This window comes from Anopheles cruzii, chromosome 3 (assembly GCF_943734635.1).
Source record: "Anopheles cruzii chromosome 3, idAnoCruzAS_RS32_06, whole genome shotgun sequence".
NCBI lineage: Eukaryota > Metazoa > Arthropoda > Insecta > Diptera > Culicidae > Anopheles > Anopheles cruzii.
The window spans coordinates 447,083-470,752 of NC_069145.1; the positions used below are offsets into that span (position 1 = coordinate 447,083).

General features: G+C 47.9%; 1 protein-coding gene across 1 annotated transcript in view; it reads left to right on the forward strand.

Moving 5' to 3' along the window:
- LOC128271633 (zwei Ig domain protein zig-8-like) overlaps positions 1 to 21,480 on the forward strand; it is a 40,096-nt gene extending 18,616 nt beyond the window's left edge. The window contains exons 2-6 of the mRNA XM_053009235.1: positions 16,265 to 16,434; positions 18,442 to 18,652; positions 20,779 to 20,906; positions 21,056 to 21,224; positions 21,347 to 21,480. Of these exons, the coding sequence (XP_052865195.1) occupies positions 16,265 to 16,434; positions 18,442 to 18,652; positions 20,779 to 20,906; positions 21,056 to 21,224; positions 21,347 to 21,480 (812 nt within the window). The remainder of the gene's footprint in view (positions 1 to 16,264; positions 16,435 to 18,441; positions 18,653 to 20,778; positions 20,907 to 21,055; positions 21,225 to 21,346) is intronic.
- The last annotated feature ends 2,190 nt before the right edge of the window (positions 21,481 to 23,670 follow it).

Consider the following 23,670-nt stretch of genomic DNA (forward strand, 5'->3'; position numbering starts at 1 on the left):
TCCGGCTTTCTGTCCGCCGCAGAAGATGAAAAGTGTTTTAAGAAGTTTTTTTAGCCACGGCCCGTGAGGAACTCACTCAATTTTCCGGGCGCGCCCGGGGAAGAGGGAGCGCAAAATTGATTTCTGAAAGATTTATTGGATAACATCCAACATGATGCGATCGGATCGGGGGCGAACGAAACGGGGGCTCTGCTAACAACAAACGAGTGCCACACACGCAGCCCGTCCGGAGCCGCGGAAGTTGTGAATTTGAAAATGGCCCCAAAACAAGCCAAACGACGGAAGGCACACCACAAACCAACCCCGAACGGGCAGAATGGTAGAAAAACTTCCGGCAACTCTTTTCCGACTATCGCTCCGACTTCTTGCCGACTGCTGGCCGGACTACTGTCGGAATTCATTTCGCTCACAATGTGGCCACAAACTTTGAAGTATTTCCAGCTCCGGCTTCAAGTGCTTGTAATCGATCGCCATCTGGGTCCTGGGTCCGCTTGGGGCCACCGCGAAGCCGGCCACTGGAGCGCTGGGATTATAATTGATGGTGTGCTTCGTAATCTGAGTGGAAATTGATGACCACTGGCAAAAATAGGGCACCAGCATTTCGATTTCATCTCGCATCCTGTCCCTCGTTTTTTGTGCTCGATTCCGGATCGGTTTGCCGGCCGCCGCAGTGAGTGATCGGTCTACTTTCAATTTCTTTCGCACTCTTGTGGTTCGGATAAACTTTCAGAACCGAATCACACAAAATTAAGGCTTCAAATAGTTTTCCCTTAAAGAGTAGCGCCCACTTCGGAGAATTTGCGGTTAATTTTCTCGACATGAAAAGTGCGTTCCCTCGAACACACGAACAATGTGACCCCGAAGTCATGAAAGCTAAAGATACCGACCGCGTGGGTCGATGTTTAGACTTCATCGTCGTCGAATCATAATTAATCATTCAAAGCTTTTCTTGGGCTGTTCGAGCGAAATACCCACCGCGAATGGTTCGAATGGTTGTGAAAGGTCCTCGGAGCTGGCCCCCAAAAAACTGTCTTCTCATCTTCACTCTTTGTTCCAGTTCCGTCCTTTTCCATCCTTACCGCATCCTGCGTCGGGTTCGTTCACAGCCGCCAGGGCTCGATTCGTTGATAAAGTCAATACCATTATCATTGATTTATTGCACCGCTCGGAAAAGGACTAACATATCGCGGGATCTAAAACAGATAGCTAAAACAACTAATAATTGTGATTAATTATAAGCCACCATCCTTTGGTATATTTTAGGTAAATTTTCCACAAACCGCACCGTGTTACTTAAACATCTTTTCCACCTAAAAAAGTTCCTTAACTTGCAAATATTCCCGGTCGGATAGTTTGGTTTCGGATCTGTTTTTGCGACGCTCAGCATCGGAGCACTATTTGCGATGCCCTGCCCCAGCCTCTCGACCTCTCGAGAATTGGATTAGGAAGTAAAACAAATGTCGCATCGTTCGCCGGAAAGCGATATGCCCTTTGGCGGCTTACAAAAACATCTTGGCCAAACATCGCCCACTAACTTCTTGCCAGCCGAGGGCCCTGTGCGCCCGGGCATCGTGTGGGCATCTCGAATTCTCGAAATGGAGGGCACCAAAAAGGAAGCATCGAATTTGCAAATAAAGTTATCGACTGCCAATAAGGCACAGGACGTCGCTTCAGGCGATCGGCGGAGAGTCGGAACGCGAAGTCGCTGCTCATCAGCAAACATGTTACGGCGTGTGCCTTCGAACCGTGCGGATGGAATGGAAGTGGCACACGTTGAGCACAGAAAAGATGAAGAATATACTCTAAACAATATTTGTAAGCTACAAACGTCGAAAAATCATGAGTAAGATGAAGCAGTACGATAAGTCACCCGGCTACACGTGTGATAAGCCTCTTTCGTTGTAATTACACCCATTCGGGCAGATCAATTTCATCCCGAACCCGAACACAATCCCACACGTGGCCGTGCATTAGTCAAAAATGAGTAATGTGCTCAAGGATAAAGGATAGCTGGGTGAGCCAGTGAAATAAATATAGTTGATGATAATCTATTGCCTGCCGTAACGAAGAGGTAATGCAATCTCGGGCAACACCGGTCAACCGATTCGAGGCATAAAACGGAATCCGTGTCCCATCATTCATCGGAAACTTCAGTTACCAATTCTTGCGGCTGCGTCGTCATCGTTCAGCAGCAATTCTGTCAGGATAATGCGATTAATTAAACACACACCGGCCGGGCGTGCACAGCCCAAGCCAATATGACCTTGGCTTGGAACGGAATACACCACAAGGACCTCTGATAGTCTATCAGGTCGTGTGTTCGTTTCACGAGCTTCGCCCGTAACACCACTTAACGATGGACTTCTCGATGGACGTGATAAATTTATTTCCCTACTACTCACTAACCTTCCCATAACAAGGGTTTTACCCTCGAGACGGTAGAGGGCTCGGGCCCCAGGTACCTGGGCAGCCGATGTGCGGATAAAAGAAACCACCGAAAAGCCCAACGGACGCACCTCGCAAACCCGAACGATGGCACGTTCCACCGGATCCTTCGGGCGAAAAAATAATCAACGACGGAATAAATAATAAGCACCGATGTCCTCGAGACGTGATTGTGATGATTAGTAAAGAGTGCCCGCCGTACTTCCGAGCATCATAGTGTGCCGTGTGACTTACGCGACGGCAAGGCAAGGTGCGGTTACCATGGTTTCGATGATTTACGTTCACCAACCAGTGAAGGAGCGTGTTTCGTACTATTTTAGTAAAAGTATTCATTTCTGGACAGTGGTTCTTGTTGAACACCAAACTCTTGTACTGTCTGTTCGAAAAGAGGGCCGCCACGTTAGCACCCTTGTCGAACTAATGCAGAAGTTGTTCCACTTTATCTCCTAAGACCGTTCCGGGGGTCTTTGATGAATGAACGGAAAATATCACGCTGATCCTTCGAACTGTATCGGAAAGTCTTACAAATTACACGTCCATCCATTAGGCTAATGCCTAGGGAGCTGGGCTGGATTTTACAGCTTGTCTGCCTGTTAAGCACGGCGCTTTGCAGGTTACCGGTGCGTAAATAAGTTGCAAAGCTTTTACAACTTGCTCCATTTGTTGCAATCCATTTATTTTTTACGCCCGAAGTCCGAATAACGGAGCGGTTCAAGCGAAGATAAAATACTTACTACAAAGGCATGGAGTTTCTACTAATTCCCTGTTGCCTATTCCCTCCTGTCAAAGTCACACGCATTGTGCCAATAAAATAGCACAAAATAAATCTCGCTTTATATCATCCTCAGTCACACGATCATTATACCAATATGAAACATAAAATAACTATTTAATTGTCTATTTTTATGTTTTTCGGACCCACCATCATATTTAAAGTGAAGCCAGAGTTTGGTGCTGCTCCATCAAAACTTTGCTATCCTTGCTGCGGCTGCGAGCAGATCCTTTTTCTGTTCGTCAAGCGGCCGAGGCGTTCCGTTTTATTGCTCGTAAAACTGTTGAATCTTGGCCTCCGGTGTAATGCGTTGGTTTAGTAAACTTTTGTTCGGACATGTGGTTGTCACTGCCAGATACGGCCGCCGGAACGGGAGCACAAATCTGTCGTCCGTTTTGCAATGAAAAAAGCGAACGCCGACAGTTGGCAATATTTGCTCTTCATAATGAGACAGCATATCTTTTAATGTTCGTCCGTTGAGTTCGGCAAAAAAAAGTTATTTTTTTCCATTTAATCTCGACGCGTTCACAGAATTTATAGCCTGTCGACAGCTTGTGAAGCTTTTTGACAACTGTTATCATGGCGGTGCCCCTTTTCGCAAGTGATCCTACTTTTTAATGCACTACTATCGGGTTCCAAATCAGGCAAAAAGAATGATGATGTTGGCAAGGAAGCGTCTATTGTTTCAGTCAGGTTGTTCAGCCACGAAAGCAAAACACAGACGATAGCATCTCGTCCTGCGCATATCAACAGTTGGACATATTGAATTATCTCTTTTCGTTTGACATTTCAGCTCACAAAGTTTGAGTCGTCTCACTGAGTGAGAGCTTTTTACGGCTCATTATTGTGCGTTGCTTCGGGTGCTATAAACGGTTGTTTAACTAAAACTAAAGTATAAACCTGACTGTCTCTGTTCAACCACTCGTTTTGCGGTAGATAGCATACCCCATTTGGGGTAGCGCCAACCTGTTTATGCGAAATTAAGTAACGTGGTGAAACTGTGGGCTTTAAAATGGTGCTCCCTTGTCAGCTGTCGAATAACATGTCAACCCTTGTCTGCGGGAAAACTATATGTTGATTGCTTTGATTGTGCTGAGAGGAGGGTTGGTTGCTATGGTTACCAACTTAGCCAACTCGGGTAAAGGAGCCTTGGGTGAAAGTAGTTTTGAAGCCGAACACTACAGATGGGACTCCGTTTAGCAAACTTCCATGCGCATCTTCCTTGGGTACTCCTAAATAGCTTTAGAATCGCAAAAGCTTTTCATTCTCGTGAACCTATTCACTGTCCCTCTTCGGTTCGTTTATGGTAAATTTTTTGCTCGTCTCTTCGTACGATATCGAATTAGGCTCCTCGGTCACGCTTCTTTTGCTTATCGCGCCTGTCCCAACCACACGCTTTTTTTTCGATCCAAATGACTGAAAATACACAATCCAAACGAAAACACTGTTCAGCCAATGTTATCTCTCGGGAACTTCCGCCAATAAACCGCCCTACATCCGTGCACTTACAAACGAGGTGTTTGGCCCACTTACCCTGCGGTCTCGTTCGTTCCCAGTTTCCCGTTCCGAGTCTGAACGAATTTTACACTTTCCATTTGGTAATTGTACTACGTACGGTATGCTGTTTGCGTATTTGGTACGCTCTCGAATCATTTCCACCATTCCGCATTCAGGGGCTTTTCCCGCCAAATGCGAGGAAAATGCGTATGAACGACGTTTCTTCCTTTTGTGCCCGTTGCCGATGGTTACATGGATGGGCTACAGCCAAATGAGCCACGCACACACGCACAAAGGGCCCGGAATCATTGTCATTCGATTTTCTTCTGCTTTGCACCGTTCCCCGTCGGCCGTTTTTGTTGCCAGATCAGCAGGGCACGTTCCGTTCTGCCCGGCAAAGGCAAAAAAAATTAACCAACAAACCTGGCCGAGTACAGGTTCTTCACACGGAGCCCCGGTGTGTTACGACGGCGATATTCCGATCGTCAAAAGCGTCCGGAATGTAGTAACATGTGTGCAAATCTCAAAACGTGCACTCGTGCCGATTTCCACAGCAACCATCAGCATCATCATCATCAGCACCAGGGCCCCGGCACAGTCAGTGAGGTGCCCTAAAAAGTTGCTGGCCTGGCGTTCCGGCGTTGACAATTTTACGTTTTCTGCATTGGCAAGCAAAATTTGACGGCTTTCTTCTCGCCGGGGTACGTGGGCTTTTGATTTTCCGGTAGTTCCGGTGCGGCGGCGGTGTGGAGATACGGTGCGCTTCATGCCCGATGAAACTTGAACGGAAAATTTGCAAAAATCCTCCACCGGTTGGCCAGCTCGACCCGGCTCGACGCCGGCGCCACGTATCCGTATTCTTTTATATGAGCGCGCGCGGTGCACGGCAGTGCAGATAACGGAAGCTGGAAATGAGCGGTAAATTTTCCGTCGAAAGTTTACGCCAAATAAAATTTATTTCCATCCATCACAAAATATGTGATGATGTTTATCATACTCTATACCGCTTTGGCTCACTTTACGACCCTCGAGCGGTGAGCAGGGAGAAATTGTTGAATTTCTGTGCAAAAAAAGAAAAACCTAGCATAAACACACACACCAAGCACACCAAGGCTCGTGTGCACTCTCTGTTGACCCGTCATAGGGCAGCCGGGGGGTGGCGGTCCAGGCGGAGCAGGATCAACTTTGCACAAATAAAATAACAATGAACTTTGGACGCTCCCACGTCCACGAGGCATCAATAATATTAAATTTTTGCTCCAGTCTCCTGCCCAGGTTGTTGCTCTTATTTCGGGCGTAGTATGTTTAGACATGATTCGATTCACTGCCCGCCATGTCCCGGTGTGGTCTTCGTGTCGCGACGGAAATCCTTTTTATCGTTATTGAGTTTAGCAACCGACGGAAGGTTGCTATGATCAGTCTGAGCTGATCGCTTTGCAGGATTGAAAGTGCACACCGGCACAGGTTTTCTGTAGAAATGATTGAAAAAAGATTTTGAAGTAACTGTGACTGGAACCGACACAACAAACCATCAAACATATCCAATGGTAATGAGAAAAGTTTTTTATATAATCTAAAACTCCGCTAGTCGCCAATAACTAAAAATGTTGTTTAATGCGGATCGATACGAGAGGCAAGCGGGCCTGAAGACAAAATTCCAAATTTTCTTTATCATGATTTATTGTCAGTGTTCTTAGGCCAGGCCGATAAAGATTTCCACACAAACCGGAGCAAAAAGTTCTCCGTCAACTTCTTAAGCTTGTTGATAAATGTTTCAACCACCAAAAAGCCGGTACTAACTTCATTATGTTTCATTAACTTTTGACACTGCTCCAGGGACAAGTTGTCGCTCCTGTGGCCGCGTTGTTAGGAGCGAGTTCGCGGCTCGTAGTAACCACGGGAAGGCGCCATATTTCGAACGGAGGAGTAACCTTTAGCTCCTCGCCTCGCCCTTCAGGACGATACCGAGGCGATCAATTGTCGGTTGTCGCAGCGCATTTAAAAGACACGCCGCCGTCCACCGGTTTCCAAAATTCCTTTAGCCAACTTCGGACCGTTTTACGACTAGTACCGGTAACGAGGCATTCATACAGAACTTTCACCCCGGTTCGACTCCGCACACAATGGGGTCACCGCCTGGCGTTGCGGTGTGCGACGATGACCACCTTCGCCGCCACATTATTGCCGGCCGGGTCCAAGTGTCCAGAAAGTAAGTTGCGCCGACGGGACCCTGGTGAGGGTTTAAAAAGTTAACTTAACTTCAGGATTTTTATCGTTTTCTCTAATTTACGACAAGCGAATAACTTCCGAAAGGCGCGCCGAGACTAGCTAGCGCCCAACGGGGGATGTCTATGAAATTTACTTCCAAACACCAATGGGCCGCCTGGTGGTGGTGGGTCATTGTTACCGAAGGAACCCCCGCTCCGCGAAGGCGGAGAACAAAGTTAAGCACTAAGCAATGGAATCTCATTAAAAAAGTTGTTTTTTTCTATCCCTACACTCCGCACCGGTCGCCGGTGATTTTATGGTACAGTTAAATAAGGCCAAAATATTAACAAGCTTAATGTCCTGCGGCTTTCGCCAGCCGTGCCGTGGTTTTTGCCTACGATCGCCACACTAAGTCATCTAATTTTCGGGATTTACGGTGTATCAAACACAGATTTTCCGTTAAAAGTCTATAACCGGCACCCTCCGATTGTTTTCTTTTCCCCAGTGCGGTTTTAATTTGCATACCATTTCGTTAGGAATTATGATTTCAATTCAATGCAGCTCGTTGAAGTGCTTGGGCTAAACATTTTCAATCGGAATTTAAAGCATTGAAAGCACTTTGCCGCTCCTGTTTTCATGCTCGCAACGCCCGGACAATAGAACATCGCTCGAAGCATTGTGGGTTCACCACGAAGGACGAAGCACGAGCAAATGACCACTTGCGCCACAAAACCACATCAATCCATAGAGTGCCACTGACGATGGGGCAGCAAAAAACCACGTTTCGGGTGCAGGAAAAAATACATAAAATTCATCGCTTCCCTCATCAACTTCAGACGGGGTGTCGGGTCGTGAGGAATAAAATATTTTCCAAACCACACACACACACACCGTGCGTGGTATTTGTTGTTATAAAATCGTTTGCAATGGCCAGCAATTTTGCGTACTTCCTGTGAAGCGGCGCGAAAAGTGGCGACAATCGTCTCACAAAAAATGCAAACCAGACCAGGTAAACCTACCGCTAAGCTCGCTTTGTGCAAAACATTTTAATTAAAAAATCGAATCATATCACATTGTTGTTTTTATCCACGGTCGCTAACTCCGGTTCCGGTTGAGTTTGGCCGTTAAACTAATCAGCAAACAACAATAGAATTAAAATGGCGGCGGCGGTGGCGGCTAATTGGATTTTATAATTGTTAAAAGATGAAGCGAACTTCAACCCTGCTGGTTGGTTATCCTATTGTGTTTAACAATGCCTCGGTTAAGCGTCACAATTTATACCGCATCAAGCATTCATAAGCTTATCCCGTTGTTAATTCTGTCAATCTAGCGCCACTAAGCGCCAATCAAACAAATTCCCGCCGCCAATAAAACCATTATGATTACGAGCAGCGTTTATGATAAAGTTGACAATCGCTCTGTCTGTTTGTGGGACTTTTCATAAGTAAATCCGTGCGGTAAGCCGGCCTGTCGCGAAGGCCTTCCGATTCAAGGACTCACCTCTAATCGAAGGCACCGACCTCGATCAACCTTTTGGCGCGCACCCTCGCGCGTTCGTCGAAGCTGACGAAAGTGGGCCTCATAAAAATCGAGGCATCCACTCACTAACTAAGACCAGGCTTCGAACCGGCAGCTCCCTAGGGACCCGTTTGGTCACGCGGGAAGCCAAGCGGAGCCAAGCGGTAAGTAAAAGCTTCGCAGTAACCTTCTCTAAAAATACGGCCAATATCGGATCCGCTTCCGCCTTGCTGTTCAGTTGCTCTTTTCTCGGACGGACGGACGGATGTTTCTTCCTCCCGAATGTTTGCCACCAAAAAGTGTCCCGCATTTCCGATACCGAATCCAGGAATATATCCTGTATTGTTAGGGCCAGGGCCAAAGCAAACGGGAAAGCAACGTGTACACAACAACGTCCTTCCATCGGGGCAAACAAAATTGATAGAGATAAAACATCTTTCCGACGTTTGTGCCATCGGTCGGTTGGTCCAAATCTCTTCTCTTGTATGACTTCTCTCCGTTCTGCTGGGGATAAGTATTTTTCTTGCGCAATGAACCATCGCCTTCCATTCGACCTCGAACCTCCACCACTGTTCCAACCCATCGCCAGCGAAGGGACACGATGAAAATGTCTCAGACATAAACGTAATAAACTCGACTCACTCCCGAAATTACGCAATTTATCAAACGGCTACCATCGACATCGCTCGCTTCTCAGAAGGTGACATGTACCTCCTCCGAGTTGTGTCTGAGAGAAGTCTGAGTGAGAAGTATAAGTGAACGGTTCGAACCTGGGACGCTCGGGCCGGAGAAATAAAATCATCCGAGTTCTTCGCACCGTCCCAGTGAGCAGAATGAATTTGGATCCCGTTCGCTTTTTTTCGCTCGATCGAATAGCAAAAAAGAAAGGACCTTGGTCGGGGGGTTTCTTACAGCACGCACGACACTCCTCGCATGGATACGTTTTATCGCAAGCAGGTCCCTCGAAACGTCGCAAAGGGAGATGATTTTTGTTTCGTTTTTCCTAATAATTTCATGCTTATACGCCCCGTGTCGTCAAAGGTCGGCCAGGATTGCTCGAAGGGTGATGCTCTGTAACAACATGGGACGACATCAATTTGAAATTGTTTGGAACATAAATTTCGGGACACCGACAAAGTTTCTTTCGTTTGCTTTTTATTTTCCTCGAAAACTCCTCGATTCTCGTCGATTCGAGCTGAGTGCATCGTTACCGTAGCGGCGTGTGGTTCGTTACGAAGTGGTTGGGAACCCAAACCCACATCAGCGCCGTATGTAAAATTGTCACGAAGTACGAGGGTCCGGCAAAGCATGCTATGGATACGTCCGGCACCGGGCTTTATGGCTACGTGTTTTGGTTTATTATATTTTGCACACCCGTACCGGGATCCGGGTGATAAATTTGCCGCTTTCATTCGATTCGAGTTCCGCTGTTGCCAGGTGATATGTAAATACAGTTTGATTGGAAATGTTGAAAACAGGACAGACAAACAGAATGTTTTACAACCTGTGGCGGCGGTGGTGATACAATCTATTACAGGTATTGACCGGCATCGCCGATAACTTCTAGTTCGTCAATGTCGGTGACTTTCTCTAACTCATTTGGGAGTTTTAACGATTCAATTTAAAGAGAATCTGAGGTTCAATATTTTACCCTTCTCAATTTAATTTGAACTCAACATCACAAAAGAAAAGCTGCAGCAAAAGTTCAATCATCAAAGCAAGCGTCAAATATCAAACTGTCAATTTGTCGACGTCCAGCCCTTTTATGACAGTAAACTGACGTCGGAAAGGCTGTCAGCCGCCGTTTCCTGTGAATCGTTGCAAAACCATAAATTTTGGAAACTAATTAAACACAGGCTAAACCACTCAAAACGCAAATCGCTCCCCAATGGCGCGGGTTTAATAAATTTTCCGTCGAATAGTGGCCATCCTTCTTGGAATCGCTTTCACGGCTGAGGCTGAGGCTGTCCGTTATCTGCTATCAAAACGGATGCATCTCCTCGTATCGTGATACCATCGCTCGGTGCGGGAAAGTTAATTGAAACCCGCTTCCAAGTCATAAGTAACGGAGCACTGCATTTCAGTGTGCAATAAGTAATAAACTTTGTCTTCCAGAACCACACGGTGGTTCGGTTCGGCCATGTCGGCATGCACTTTGAAATATTGATACTATCTCCTTAACGTTTCCCGTATTACATTTGATTTACTATTTTGACTTCATTCCGTAACTGTTGAATCGACCGCTAGAGGGAGCCTTTTTCACTAAATGCCCAATTGTTAGCAAAGAGTTGAGGGTTATTTTAGGTGATTATCTCCTTAGGTCAACTCAAACGAAACTCGACCCTTCGATTCCGGCTGCCAATAACCGACCGAACTGATTGCCACACAAACTTTCCGGTGTTGTTTCAGTAAACAACGTCGTAAAAATTAAACACATTCTAAATTTCGGACCAAAAAACCCCGCACTCAGCAATGCGGAATGTATAATGAGCGCCGTAAAACAGTTTAAAATTGGGTCTCTCTACCTGCGCCCCTAATAATTATCTTCCGTTTTCTTTGCACCGAATGCCACCCCCGACCAGGCGCCTCCATGTCTGCCAAAGGCGCGATACTCGCGATACAAAGGCGCGGAGCTCGACCTCCGTATTTCGAGGGTCATCCCGGTCGACGCGTTCAAATCGACGCCAATTCGGGTGCTCTGCCTAAGCCAGCGTGAAACCAAGGTGTCGCAACGGTTCCCAAAAAGCCCCCACGGGCACTTCTCCGGCAACCCGACCCGACCCGACAGTTTATGGGGGATCGGGGCGAATTTGTATATGATTATGATTATTGCCGTATCGTTTATTCTGAGTGTGTGACGTGCTACCCGCCATTAAAAATGCCATTCGAGCAGAAACTTCACCCGAGAACGCCGCAGAAACGCACGCGAAACGCACGTCGGCTTAGTCGGCTTGCCGGTGTGCCTTTGGCCCCTCAAGTGTAATTTGATTGTCTCTGACCCTTCCTGGCTGTCCAAAGCCCGTGATCCTACCACGAGCAGGCCCTCCTTCGGAAGGATCAACGCAAATTCGGCCACCAGCGGCCAAACTAATGCCGCTTTAGGACGCGCCCGGGCATAGTGACCCTCTAAATGGGTTTCTAATGGATTTTCGTGCAAAACTTGGGGTCACTTTGATCTGAGAAAATTGAACGGAGCTTCAAAACCCAACCCCGCGGTGGCGGTTTAACCAAAGCAAACCTCCGAAACAGTCGTGATACTTTTAAACTCTGTGTACATATGGCCACTGCGAAGAGAGGCGGGCATCTGAAGACATGTGTAGCCCCCGGTATTTTCTTTTCCGGTGAACGAAAAAAAAAGGAGCAGAACTTGCCGTCGAGCCACAGAAAGACACATCGTGTTTGCTCACGCGACCACCATTAGAGTATCAGTTTGGTTGGCGAGAGTTAAATGGATCGTGTGAATGGGAGGATGCCGCCGGGCAACTCCTTCGGTTTCGAGGAAAACCCCGACCGAGGGGTTTTCCACTTTCCTCGGCTTCCAACTGTTTGGCGGTCTTAAGCACTCAGGCTCGGCTCGTTGACATGATCCTGGGAAACATTTTATTATCACTTTCGTACGCCCTCCCGCAAGACGATCAACGCTCGGCGGAGGTCGTCGTCATAACTTTTTGCTCGTCCCCGTCAACAAACCTTGTTTCCTTTCTTCGTAGAAAGGCTTTGTGGGCGTTCAATAGACCGGCAAGGCTGGTGGATCCATTAGTGAAATGCAATAAATTCAATCCGACGTCGATAGAAAATCACGCACGCACGGACGGCTATCCAAATCATCTGTCGAAATCACCCCAAATCGATTGATAGATGTTCGTCCCGTCCCCGTCGCCGCTTCACCGGAGGAGCAGCTGTCCGTTGTTGGCTGCACTTCAGATCGCATCCGGAAGCCGGATGTTTCTTCCTTGCACCGCATGGCGCGCGCCGTAGTAATGCCGTAATCGATGAGTTCGGGCTTCGCAGCCGGAGAGAGCGACATGTGCAACGGAAATGGCCTGTCACATAAATCAATTAATGTCACCTTTCAAAAACACTTTTTTTCTCGTGTTCGAACTCGCGCGCTGAACTCGCAGTGATGCGGAAAATAGCAAACGGACCGACATAATGCGCTCTCCGAAAAAGATGACGACGACGGATCCGGATGCTGCAGGTACTTTTCCCCGTATCGGGCGACACACATCAAAGGACCGGCTCGAGCGGAATGAAAGGTCCCACTTGGTCGCACTATAGCTCGAAGAAAGTCGTTCGGCAGTGCAGCCCTTTCGCTTTACGGTGCATGTCAACCGACCCCGGACAAAATCGCCTTCGGTGTCAGTGGCACGTTTCGAATAGTCGGTGTTATCAGAGCGACATGTAGTTTTTGAAAGCGGTGGCGACCGAGCGAAAGAAAGCAATCCTCTCGACAGCTTACTGCGATGAAATCCCAGCAAGACCAGGAAATTCGTCAAGCATGAAACACAGATTACCGTTCCCGAAGGGCAAGGGCAAAAATCCAACAGCTTCTCGACAGGCATTTTGAGGCAACTCATCAGCTTCGCCTCACTTCTGTCTGTCTTAGCGTAACGCAGCGCAGCGCCAGCGCCATTGAATAATAAATGTCGACGAATTTATGTCACAAATATTTTATTACCTTCTCCGCACTACGACACCCGGTGTTGCCCGATAGGACTAAGCCGTACTGGGTCACATTCCAAACCTGCTTCCTTGGAATTTTTCACTTTACGTTGTTTGTTAACATGGACATTAAAAAACATAATCTGCTGCAGCGGTGAGTTCCGCGCCTCTGAGGCTAAGACACGCTAACCTAATTTAAGATGATGAGCTTCGTGTAACTGAAGGTTGGACCGTTGAAAGACGCGTTGCTGATGATAAGCAGACAGCAAATTAGTGTTCAACAGAATTATTAGAAACAGATGTTTATTCTGTTTCCTGACAAACTAAACAACATGACGAGCACTTATTTTAATTAAATAAAAAGTTTTATGTGAAACAACTCAAACAGAGTACTGTTTGACAGACTGTTTACACTCTTTCATAGGTCCAAACGCTGTCTGGCAAAAACCTTATTATAACAGCTTTCAATCGTCATACGAGAGATTATAGAGATTTCCCTTTTCTCATTTCCTGCAAAGGTCAGCGGCCGTGTCGCTATATAAACTGTTCTTCCAACCCGTTGTCGTGTTCTCGAGCTGTCATCCTCGTGCCCAACTGACTCTGTGTTGTGGCCGAGGCAGCCCCAAACAGGAAACACCACAATGTGGCTTATTTCCTTTTCAATTTTATCCGTCGTTGCAACGCGGTGACTTCGGAGCCGCTTTCGGAGCTCCCGTTTCATAAGAGGTTTCCTTTTCGTTGCGTCACGCGAACATAACCGGCCAGTTCAGGGATAGAACCATGATATCCAGCACGATCCCAGCACGAGCACATCTAGGGCAGATTTTGTAAAATGAAACGTTTTATCTGAGCTGTCAAAAGGAATTCAGTCTGACGCCATGTCCACCCTTTTCCCTGGTACAACTACAAAGTTGGGTGACGAATAATAAATCGGCTTCTCTTTTAATCAATTGATAAAAAAGACTTAAACCACTGTAAAGTGATCGAAGCACGAGAGCAGAGCACGTAAAAGCAAACGAATTTTAAATTGCCGACGAAATTGAATTTATGTAAATATTCCATAATGCCTTTCGCGGACCCCATTAACGGAACATTGTCAAAAGGAAAAGCTCCGCCTCGCGGCCTAGTCCCGGGCGGGGCCGTTGGATGCAATTTTAATCACATGCAATGTAAGCCTCCGATCCGATGCCCAAAACATGCGCGAGATTTAAAATGCCGAAATGTCACCCGTTACCCGTTACCCGTTACCGGTCCGATAAACTTTGACCGAATGGATAAAAAACTACTCACCAGCCCTGTTTGGGTGGGACGTTGTACATCAAAACCCGGCACCCGGGTTAAGATACAGATTTCCGATTTCCCGGCCCAGATAGATTGGGGAGCAAATCCTTTCAACCCTCACACCGGGGTTCCCGGGGTGGCGTGTGGCGGGGGATTTAAATAAAATAAATAAAAACAATCCCAACCCGCCGCCAACGATCCAATAAGCGGCGGGGCGGGACCTGAAATTCAAATTCACGGCGGCCAACGTCCGCGCCACATGCCGGGAGATTTTCCAATTACTGTTCACATTCGCCCCGCGTCACGGTGGTGACCCCTGCCCAACGGCTCCGAGTACCTTAAAGGGCCACGCAACCCCGGCTCCGGCCTTCACTTTCCGGTTTTTCCGAACTTTATCAGGATTTAATCCCGACGGGTGGCGGCGGCCGGGCGGTTCATTCATTTAATGTTAATCTCGTGACTCAACACCGGAACAGGGCTGTGGCCCGTCAAGCGTGGCGTAGCCTGGAAGGGAGCTTATCGTGCACGATGATGGATGGACGGCCCCCTCGCCCCGTGACCTCCCGCCGGGTTGCGCATGATAATTATAACAAACATTTTCATTTAGCCATTACTCGCTCTTTTCACTTACGGCCCACTTTAGCCTATTCCTTTTCGTAAAAAAATGTGGAACCCGAGCCGATCGATGGGGCAGAGGCGGTCCCGGTGGCTGGGGTAAATGGGTTGGCCAAATCAGATCAATCATTCCACGGCGCTAGCCACGGAATGCAACTAGGCGACCTTTTCGATCCCGGGATTGATAGAACAGCGCGCCGTAAGTGACCCGTAAAATCTCTCGGGCCATTTTCCATCCTTCGGCTTGATATCCTTCGTTTCGTCCGTTCTCGAGTGCACCGTCTTCGTTCGGTCAGGTTCAGCATTCTCGACACAACCAACCGAATCTCAGCAATGGCTGTAACGCCTTCACACCCCGCAAAGATGCGGATGCCCCGGGGCACGGCATCGTCTTACATGCTTCTGAAAATGCCTAACACGCCACCGGAAACCCTCGCCCCGCGAAACAAACCTGTCTCCGAAAATTAACTTCCAAATAAACTTACAAGAACAATTCTCTTCCCGTGCCATTTACTTGATTCCTAAATGCGATTCCAAAACCGTTTTTCAGCAGAGTTTTAAATGTCCTTTTCGTGTGGCAGTGTTCCGCCTTTGTGTTCCTGAGTCGACACACAATCCGGCGGCGGAACGATTATGTAAAATTTTGCAACATTTTAGAGCGTCAACGACCGACATGGAATTAAAACCGGCGCCCCCCACACACGCTAGGCCATTCAGAAGCGCTTGAAACTGTCGCGCCAAGATGTTTGTAAGGGGCGAAACTTTTCCCCGGCCCGGGCCCGGGATTCGACGGACAACTTCCACTTGTGCTGTGTCCTCGAAAGATGACTTCTCTCAAGAGGTGCGTGCCACCGTCAAGGTGTGTGGCTGGGCCGTATGTGAATTTGGCATGTTTCCCGTGTGCGTCTGGCATTCTCACGGGACACGCCGGCACTTGTTAATATTTAAATTCCACTTCTCGCAGAATTATCGACATAAGCCAGACACGCCACTCGGGGAATGCCAGAGCACTCGAAATGGCCCTTCCCCGGCCATATGAAGCTGCGGGGTGCGTGCGTGTTGTGGAAAAATGTTGAATGTTTCAATTTGTTAACATCACCCACCTTCGCGCGGGCGAATATTACACAAATTCTTCCCTCGCGGATAGGCCCGTTTTTCCGGCGCATTTCCGCGGGCGTCATCTCGTTTTTCCGTACCATTTTCCCACACCCTGAAGGCCATGCTAAAGAATTCCTCTGCTCTTCTTTTTCTCCCTCTCTCGCACAGGTGAACTAGGAGCTGGTGGTTCGAGAAAGTTTCGCACTGAATTCCTCCAGGAGTGGCCAACGCCGGGAACTGGGCCTTATTTTGATACAACCGTTCCTACCAACATCACGGGACTGGTCGGCAAAACGGTTCTGCTGAACTGCAAGGTGAAAAACCTCGGCAATCGCACGGTAAGCGCCCGGTGGCATCGTGTCCCGTTTGCGACACCAATCGTTAACCATCGTCTGCGACAGAAAAACGGACTCACGGCACACGGGGACACAAAAAACTGGGACTGTATTTCCTGTGTTTAGGATTTGCTAGAATTGGAGCCTCGCAAAACCTGACCTAATTAGCGCCATATCGGTGCTTCGATTTCCGGATTACAACTGACCGTGCGCCGACCGTCCGATGATGATGACTTCTGCCAACGGCAACGGCCCCGGAGTTGAGTAAAGCCCCAATTTCCTGTCAAACTTTTTTCGACCTCGCCGTCCTGCGCCGAGCAGAAGGCAAAAGGCTAAGGGCAGACGATAATTACACGCCGCCCAGTGGCCATCCAACGGAAAGCCGCTGTTAAATCTGTTCTAATGGGTTAATGCTAGGGTTAGATTTGGGTACGGCCGGTCGAGTATCGTGTCTTGATTGTGTTGGATGACAAACAGACAGATAAAATCTGAAGCGGCCAGCAAAGCAGTGAAGCATGTAATGCTAGTCCTAGGCACATAATGTGTACCGAGCGACTTGAAACAATTGGAACTAAACTTTGAGCATATTTCCACTCTTAACAGAGTTTCGAAAAAGAAAGCAACCCGTACTCACGAGCGTGACATTTTGAACCTGTCCGCCAGAAGGGTTTTCTGTGCGCACACGGAAGCAGACCACTCAGCCCCATTGTTCCGGCGTGCTGTTGAAAGCATCACTTTTACACTTTTCATGATCCCGCAACGACATCCTAAGCCAACCATCGGAAGGAAGCGCCGCTCAAGTGGCGAACTCCGGAAAAACAGGAAAAAACCCGCACCCACAGAAATTACCCTCTTATTATCATTGTTATTATTATGATTGCCATTCCTAATGGTGCAGCTTTCACACTTGCGGGAAGGGTTGGCCCTACCGTAAGGCCACGCTACTCGGTTCATTTTACCATAATTCATCGTCTAACGTACGGGTAATGAGGAAAAATAGCTTACTGTCCCTACGACGAGGAGCCGCGTAACAACCGCGGCGGGCGAATGCGGTGCTACGGAAAATAACGACGTGATACCGAGATTTCCACGAGTGTGTGGCGCCCAAAACCGCGCCCAGCCATTTGCATTACACCTTGGCGGCGGCGGTAGCACGACGACGGTACATTACACCTCCGCAACACATGAACCGGAACACCGGAAACAGGCGCCCGCCGGGGGAATGAGTTCGGAACGGATAACGGATCAGAAAATACGGCAATGTTTTCGTCTTTGTGTGTGAAACACAAAAGTGCGCCAGAGCGTACCCGTACGGTGGAACATCCAATTATCTCAAAAGCTGATAAAGAACAATGTTTGGCTCGAGGAGCAACTTTCTAAAGGAGCTTATTTATTTTTTCGTTTCAACTCATTCAAAAGTTCAATCCGTTCAAATTATTTAGCAACATGTTTTCAACCGAATTCCATCGATGCCGAACCGGTTATTTTCCCCGGTTCAGAATCTCGTTCCAATCTCGAGCTGTCGCCAGCAGAACTGAAACCCGTATGCAGCGGCGACACCCATTGGCCATTAGTGTAAACGAAAGCCAACTTCAGAACTGCATACGGTGAAATTGAAAAATAACTATGTGGCCATTTGACTGCAGAAAAAGAAGGACAAATCGAAACTTCCCCCGAACGGACCGCCGATTTGCCAAATCCATCATGCGCTACGAGAAAGAGAGCAGAGAAAAAGTTTAGCAAACTATGCAATCACTGCAAAGTTGTATTTTGAATTCAAGCCACTTTTTGGCTGCTTTTTACCGTTCGTGTTGGGCTCATTCCGACTTTTTGTAACCCGCGGGCCAATGCTTTGTTCCGTGGTTTAACCTCAACATCTAAGCAGTCTGCGATTGCGAGAGGCACCGATTTAACGCAACCGATTCGCGTCCTGCTTCACATCGAAGCAACCCGCTGGTTCCTTCGGTGAGTTTGTTTTTATCCGCTCCCTTCGATGTTCCCTTTTTCCAGGTTTCCTGGGTGCGGCACCGGGACATTCACCTGCTGACGGTCGGGCGCTACACCTACACCAGCGACCAGCGCTTCGAAGCCATGCACTCGCCGCACACGGAAGAGTGGACACTCCGGATACGGTACGCCCAGCGCAAGGATTCCGGCACCTACGAGTGTCAAATATCGACCACACCACCGATCGGACACTTTGTCTATCTCACGATAGTGGGTGAGTATTACGTGATATGGCCGGCCGGCCGGCTGGCATGTTGCGGCGAGACTACGACACACCAGACGCTGCCGAAGCCCGAATCGGAGAGAAATTCCAATTACTGGCCCTTTGGCCCCGCCGTGAGCCACCAACTTTAATTCCAACTTTGGCGCACGATTCCGATACTTTTGGCACCGAAGGGCCACTCGAGTGTGACGCTGGCAGCCACTTCTCGACGGCAAGTAAAACTTCGGCCACGTCACTATCACTTGCCAGTTCGCTGGCTTCGAAATGCGCTTGCTCTGGCAACAAATCGGCTGAGAACCGCGACATCCCCAGCAAGCGTTGGATGGGCACTCCAAAAAGTCGAAACACCCGACCAGTCGTAGTAAGCTGAGAAGTTTCGTTAAAATTAAAATGAACAAAATTACAAAGCCCTTGGCGGGCGGGCGCTTCGTTGAAGTTTGCAGCCATTTCTGAGGAATCGAGCAAAGTTGGAGAAAAAATCATAATCAATTGCCTGCAAACTGCCGGGCGCGCCCCTGTTTGGTGAACAAATAGAGAAATCGAGACCGGTCCGCGTTGGCGTTGCGAGACTGGCACACAAGACGGTGGTTCTCTGATTTCATCCGAGAGCCGGAATGCCGGATTCTTATGATCTTCCGCCGCTCCGAGCGGAATGGTAAAAAGCAAAACATTAAAAGCATTCCTTCTAATGCGTTCCTCTGTCCGCCGGTTGCAACATCACCGTCAGTCGGCCAAAGCGAAAGGAAAGATTTTCTCCGCCTGCAGAATCTCCGGCTGCTCCGGCTCCGGTAGGGCTCGCCATCGACAAATCAGTTTACCGGAAACCGGAACCCGGGCGCGCTGCGGTAACGGAGGCTTCCGGATGTTATGAAATATGTAGAACATGTACAATATTATGAGCAGCTGACAGTTCTCGTATTCGTGCCCACGGGGATTGGGTGTATTTTCGTCCTGCTGCGTCCGTCTCTGTCCCGCCACACACTATTCGGTGGCGAAGCGGAGAGAACGTTCCGACCTGCCATTATTGCCATGTCCCCCGTGTGTCTTTCCGGAGTAAATCCAAGCACACGCCAAACATCACATTGATATGGTACACGGACGGTGCGGTCCGTACTGTTGCTTTTATGGGCGCGCTTCAACCGCACCGCACGATTCACGATTTGCTGGCTGGCCCATCGGGGTCAGGAGGAGAAATAAACTTTAACTGCTTTTCACTCTCCACCGACAAAACCTACGAAATGGCCGTATGTTTGCGGAGCGAAATTATGTCGTCGACATGCGGCGGCGGCAGCAAGATCTTCGCCCATAAATATGTTGCCAACAATTCCTGCCGATTGGGCAGAGTGAATGGGAGTTTTTATCATCTTTGATTTTAATGCCATAATTCTCTGCACGCTGCGTGAAGCTCTTATATGGTGACACATAAAATGCCCTTTCGATGTTGCGGAATCGCAATATTTTCCATGGAACGAACGCACGGGAGCTTTATTGCTATCGGAATGACGTTGAGTGAGTTATTAATTTTTATAAACAATCTACAAATAAGCAATTCATCGAGCTGTGGTCCACAGTTTTATGATAAAGACCATCGTGCATCGTGCAATAAACTTCCAGAGGGGTTTTCATGGCGAGTGCTTGAATTAATAAAATTAATGCGCAAAACATTGTTCACGTCCATTGATTGCCCTCGGTTTGTTAAACACACAAGCAAATTGGAAGATCATAAACGACATTTCATTACTCACTGCTATAACTGGATTTAGATTGTAAAATTGGATCACTGGAATAACTTATAAGTAAAAGTAAAGTAACAATGGCGCAACTTCTGAAGAAGGTAAAGGTGTTTGACCGACGCCATCTTCGATCGACTCGACCTCCTGACACATAACCCCCATGCATTTGTTGCTGCGATCGAACAAATAACTTAATAAGCCATCTTGTTTCTCTCCCTCCCTTCTCTCATTCACACCTTTCTGTCGTCGCCTGCTTGTGATGGTCCCACCGGTTTTTCAAACCTTCAAACTCATCGATTCGCTTCGGTTGATGGACGACATTGGGGACTCCATTGGTACACACCAAACACGCTGCCTTCGATGGCCAACATTTATTCCTTCAAGAACCAGTGACAGAGATTAACGGTGGCCCTGATTTATTTATCAATAAAGGCTCAACGATCAATCTCACCTGCATCGTTAAGTATTCCCCCGAGCCACCGCCGGCCGTCGTGTGGAAGCACAATCGTGATGTAAGTAAGCTCAGCGGCGCCGCCGCCCCCCGAAAGAAGTCCTGCGTGGATTGGCCACGTAATTTGCGCTCCAAGGAGCCGCCGGAGCGTAAGCCAATTGTCAACTCGATCTGCGTGCCCCTTTTCGCCCTTTTCGCTCTCCAACGCAGGACATTAATTTCGACTCGCCCCGGGGAGGCATTTCGCTCGTCACCGAAAAGGGCATCCTGACGACCAGCCGTCTGTTGGTGCAGAAGGCCATCGCCAGCGACTCGGGCCAGTACACCTGCGAGCCGTCGAACGCCAATCCGGCATCCGTGCGGGTGCACATACTAAATGGTAAGTGTACACGGTTCCCAGTCGGTCTGCATGTGGCTTCGCGGTCCCATTGCATCGTCGTGCGTGCTTCTGGCTAGTGAAAAGTCCCCCCCCCGGGTGTGTCCCCTTCCCCTTCGTTCCAGGAGAACACCCCGCGGCAATGCATCACGGCATCTCGACCATCCTCTCCGGGCCCAGCCTGGTGGCGTTCGTCCTGTCGACGATTCTGCTCTTCTACCACCACAGCATCCGATGGAAGGATTTTCGGCTGACATAGTAATGCTTCGGCTCACAGCGAGTTTTTCATCGTGCCCGAAGTAGCCCGAAGGACGCGGCCGGTGCATGTGAGTGGCGTAACGTTACGACGACGAGCATTAAGGAATATCGAATTTAACCGACGCTGGCAACATCAAACATCAAACACTCCCTGCCCTTTGCCCTGACGTCTGAAGCAACAAATGAAGCCAACATCGTACATCGTTTAAGTAACTTGGAACCAAACATGTTTTTCACAATGCACGCAAACAACAAACTGTCTGTGGCCCCACTCTCCGACTCCGAACTCCGGTGGCAGGAGGATTATCTGGATTATCTGCTAACCTTAATTTTGAACCCTGCCGGGAAAGTGTTTGGAATTGATTGAAGTCGGATCATGGCACCGGAAACCGTACCGCCGCCCCCGTGTACACACTGTTGCACACTGCTTTCCGGGCCCCGAACTCGATACCGAAACTTTCGACTACAGCGACTGGAGTCGTATCATCGGGATCTGACTCTGATCCGACACAATATTCAAATGAGTTGTCCGTTTGAATTCAGATAGGACGTGTGCAACGTTTTGTTAACAGCCTTAGTTACTGTTTATGATAAAGACTGATAGGCCAACCAGACTGTACTGGCCACTGTCGTTGTGTGTGGCTTGTTTTCACACAGTACTTTCGAATCCTTTTTTGTAATCTATTTCTTCTTGGTTGTCACCAATTTGAATGTGGAAAATGCGAAATAGAATGTAGATTTGTATCTAAATTAACTAAAGCAGATTTTCAGTTGTTTCATTCATTTCATGTGCCTTTTTTGTGTATATTTGTTTGATATAGAAAGTCTAGATATTCAATCATCTAATCTAATATTAATGCGTCCAAAGTGTTACAATCCTTCACCATGCTACATAACTTCACTACATAACTTTTCGTTTTATAACTAATTGTTTGGCCAAGAGTTGTTTAAATATCATCTTGCAAAATGCGTCACCAAAGAGGAGCCCAAATAGTTCACTTCCGGGCTCGCCTCTTTTACACTGCAAAAATGAGAACGGCCACGGAAGGAAAACGGGCGGGCGGGTTAGTTATTTCAATTATCTAATTTGTACAGAACCACCATGTGTATATAAATATCGCTTAGATGACAAAATATGTAAATAAACGTAACTGATTTAGTACACTACTTTCGGTTGATTGAAACCAGTATTGCGGTAGTGTACTGTGATGCGGAGCAATTTGGTTAAAACGAATGACAAACCTAAGATAGACAAATTTGTACTGTTTCCGGTTCACATCGAACATGCAAAACGAATTAAGAACTGGCCGTTATGGTGTAATTAAAAGTTTTTACATGACGCGATTTCGTCTACCGTTGTTTCGAAAGCAAAGACCAGATAAGTTTACTTTATTGCGAAGAAAGCACGGTTAAGAACAGCAAAACTATCTCAACCATGTTTGTCTATTGAACAATTGTTGACATATCAAATAATGGGAAGCGTTGTGAATCACGAGGCGTCGCATGCTTCGTCGATACGCCTCTCCCTTCGAAAGGCGAACAAATTATCGGCCCGGCGTGGGCACGGTGCTGGCCAACGGCAAACATTTAGTGTTTCAACTATTACTTACGAAATGCCGCAACAATTGCCGCCCCAACGGACGTGCTCCATGGCGCATCGAGCACCGAGCTCGGTTGGCTGGTTGGTGCGCTGGAACGATAGTTGAAAACGAAAGTTTTTGTTTTATGTTTGCTTTCGGTCCGGGTTTTAACTTTGTATAATAAATTAAAAATAAGGCGCGGTCCATGGCGCGGAAAAATCAAACGCATTCGCCACTGCATACCATGGGATTGCTGGGTGCGGTTGCCAATGTCGAACCGGTTCGACAAAGCGGATGGTTATTCGCTCGGAAATTTATGGAACGCATACTATTCGGGCGCTGTTCAAGAAAGTTGGTAATAAATTATAACAAAATCGAAAACAACGGTAATGAAGCGCGGAGCGGCAAAAATCGGACACAGGAGAATAGAGGCCGGGAGAGAGAAAGTTCGAAACCAATCGCGTAGCAATCGCGAATAATGCACAAACCAGGAACAAACTCTGAAACGGACAGAGTTTCTGTCATTGTTATACATAAAATTCTCTACAATCTCTGTCAACCCAGAAAAAACACCGTTGTCAACGCAATCGATCGTGACTACCCCAACGGTT